This window comes from Limulus polyphemus, unplaced genomic scaffold (assembly GCF_000517525.1).
Source record: "Limulus polyphemus unplaced genomic scaffold, Limulus_polyphemus-2.1.2 Scaffold3118, whole genome shotgun sequence".
NCBI classification, from domain to species: domain Eukaryota; kingdom Metazoa; phylum Arthropoda; class Merostomata; order Xiphosura; family Limulidae; genus Limulus; species Limulus polyphemus.
The window spans coordinates 2,463-5,707 of record NW_013668728.1 but is presented as its reverse complement, the minus strand read 5'-3'; the positions used below and the strand labels follow the sequence as shown (position 1 = coordinate 5,707).

At 37.9% G+C, this 3,245-nt stretch overlaps 1 protein-coding gene across 1 annotated transcript in view; it reads right to left on the bottom strand.

Annotated features, from left to right (window-relative positions):
- Positions 1-3,037, bottom strand: part of LOC111088098 — a 5,851-nt gene extending 2,814 nt beyond the window's left edge. Inside the window, exons 1-2 of the mRNA XM_022397060.1 lie at positions 2,892-3,037; positions 2,225-2,423 (exon numbers count right to left, since the gene is read on the bottom strand). Coding sequence (XP_022252768.1) covers positions 2,225-2,423; positions 2,892-2,927 — 235 coding nt within the window. The 5' untranslated portion in view covers positions 2,928-3,037. The remainder of the gene's footprint in view (positions 1-2,224; positions 2,424-2,891) is intronic.
- Between the last annotated feature and the right edge of the window lie 208 nt (positions 3,038-3,245).

The window sequence follows — 3,245 nt, the reverse complement described above, 5'->3', positions numbered from 1 at the left end:
TTGTTTTTAATTTCGCGCAAAGCTACACGAGGGCTATCTGCGCTAGTCGTCCCTAATTTAGCAGTGTAAGACTAGAGGGAAGGCAGCTAGTCATCACCACCCACCGCCAACTCTTGGGCTACTCTTTTTACCAACGAATTGTGGGATTGACCGTCACATTATAACGCCCCCACGGCTGAGAGGGCGAGCATGTTTGGTGTGACGGAGACTCGAACCCGCGACCCGCAGATTGCGAGTCGAGCGCCCTAACCACCTGACTATGCCGGGTCCGGGTCGATTTGAACGAAACGGTCTAGAATAAAGGCTGAAGAGTTGGGGGTGGGGGGGGGGTGTGATAGAGAGACTGGCCTGAGATTATCGTTATTAGTCAGTAACTGTAGTACAAAACTGGGAAGTATTTTTGTCTTTAATGACTTTTAATTCTTCCGACGTATAACGCCCTCTTTAAAGTAAAATAAAGATGGGGTTTTCGTCAAAATTAAAAAAAAGAAAAGAAAGAAATCGTCATCATAGATCTAGTTATAAAAACAAAGAAATTCTGTTGGGTTACATACGTAAGTTCCTTCTTTCACGCCCCCCTGCATCTCTCCCAAGTGCTCTTATTAAACAAACAAACAAACGAACAAAAAAGAGAGACCAACATTAGTTGTAAAAGACGTAAAAACTGTCGACAAACCTTAGAGCCTCCGGCAGGTGGGGGTACTTACTTGAAAAAAGCTGTAAGTAGACATTAGAAAGAGCCCTTGGGTTACGAAGGTGTCCCTAAATTGAGTGGCTGGCAAGCTAAATACATAGGGAATGGAATTTTAGGTGTCTATACATTCTCGTGTCGCCTAAGGTCACGGTCGCACTTTGGTGTAAAAGTCACGTAGCATAATAATACAGCCGCAGTCACGCAAAAATTGGGGTTGGTTCTAAAGTAAAAACGGCTGTGCGTTTATTTGTTTCTAAACAACAAGAACAGCAAATCATACGGCACTTAACGTAATAAGCAGCTGTACGTTCTATACTTATATATATATATGCACTGTTGAAGTTTCCATGTTAGCAAGTCTATAAACACAATAATTCCCACAGGTTGTTAAACCTTGTATAGGGTTTGACGATCTTTAGTGCTAAAGGTGTAATCTTTATACACTAGAGTTCAACGTCGTTGAGAACATAAAAGTTTAATACAAGACTAATATAGTCAACGTTATGATGATACGAAGTTTGACATGTAAACACACAAATAATACGCTAACTGATAACCAACACTATGGCAGCACGAGGCGTAGGCGAAGTTTAATATAAGACTAATATAGTCAACGTTATGATGATACGAAGTTTGACATGTAAACACAAATAATGCGCTAACTGATAACCAACACTATGGCAGCACGAGGCGAAGGCGAAGTTTAATACAAGACTAATATAGTCAACGTTATGGAGATACGAAGTTTGACATGTAAACACACAAATAATACGCTAACTGATAACCAACACTATGGCAGCACGAGGTGTAGGCGAAGTTTAATATAAGACTAATATAGTCAACGCTATGGTGATACGAAGTTTGACATGTAAACACACAAATAATACGCTAACTGATAACCAACACTATGGCAGCACGAGGTGTAGGCGAAGTTTAATATAAGACTAATATAGTCAACGTTATGATGATACGAAGTTTGACATGTAAACACACAAATAATACGCTAACTGATAACCAACACTATGGCAGCACGAGGTGTAGGCGAAGTTTAATTATATAAACTGAATACGCTAACGATGGTCAAAAGAACGAGGTAAAGGCGTCATTTTACTGAAATTGTTGAACTCGAAGCGTAAGAGAATAAGCAGTAAATATTTATTATATGTACAAAAAATTCTACTTGAGATTTAACAATGGTCCCTCTTCAGTTCGATGGCTGTTATAATTCTACGAAACAACCAAACCAGGCAGGTTTAATCCCTTATATTTAAGGTGTTTACCGGCACTATAATTATTAAAACTAGTATATATATATATATATATATATATATATATATATATATATTTTAGCGGTCCTCGTTCGATACGATGTATAAGTTAGTTTTTCTAATTTAGTTTCACTTTTTCCCCACCAGATGACTTCTTTCGCGCGAGCAATAAAATAATCACTATCACTTTAATTTCCGTTGATGACAAACTCGTATTATTGATGTGTAATTATCACAATACTTTTAAAATATCATAACTTACTCCGAACGTTAAATGTTCTTGCTCGTTGCCCCATAGAGGATGCCGACTTTGAACTCATCACAGTGAACAAGTCGCTTTCCATGATCACGTCATTAATGACGTCACCAGCCTGTAACTCAAGAATGGAGGTATCTGCTGCAGATGTTGATCTTCGACGTTTCTTATTAAGGTTTTGTGTGACGTCACTGCTGCAATCGACCTGGGAGAAAACAAAACAATTTTAATAAAAGTGAAACATTAAGTAACGGATAGAAAAAAAAAGAGAGTTAGGCCTACTTAGTTTCTGGTCAAACACGGTCAATGGTTAGCATACCAAACTCAGAACTGGAAGATTCAAGGTTGGAGAAAATAAAACAACTTTAATAAAAGTGAGACATTAAGTAACGGGTAGAAAAAAGAGAGAGTTAGGCCTACTTAGTTTCTGGTCAAGCACGGTTAATGGATAGCATATTAAACTTAGCACTGGAAGATTCAAGGTTCGAGCCTGCTGTATGTCGCTGAATATGCTCTACACTCTCAGTTGTTGTAAAGATTAAAGCCGGTAATCTACTTTATTCTAATTACCAGAAAGTTGCGGTTATACCTAATGGATCATTTTCTAAAAAACAATAAATAAAAAAAAAATCGTTATTATTTTTTTTCTTAGTTCTAACTGTTTGATTCTTACCGGCGGACACTTGTCCAGACAAAACGACACCGTCATCTGTAACTTAACTGTGCTATCAGAAGCAAACTTGAAGGCCTGAAATGGAGCCTGGAGAGATTTAGACCCTAGAGCAGGAGTTAACAAGGGAAACACGCTGGGTTCCACGGGACACCTAACAAAGAAAACAACAACAATGTACGTCAGCGAGCCCCTCAGGTTCGTGTCACGAAAGATTTACAAAAAAAAAGAAAAGAATGCAGTGTGACATCCTAACTGAAGAATACCAGAATTTTTTGGCTTAAAAATTAAGTTCTAGTTTTATAAATAAACACGTTTTATGGCTTAAAAATTCAGTTCTAGTTTTATAAATAAACA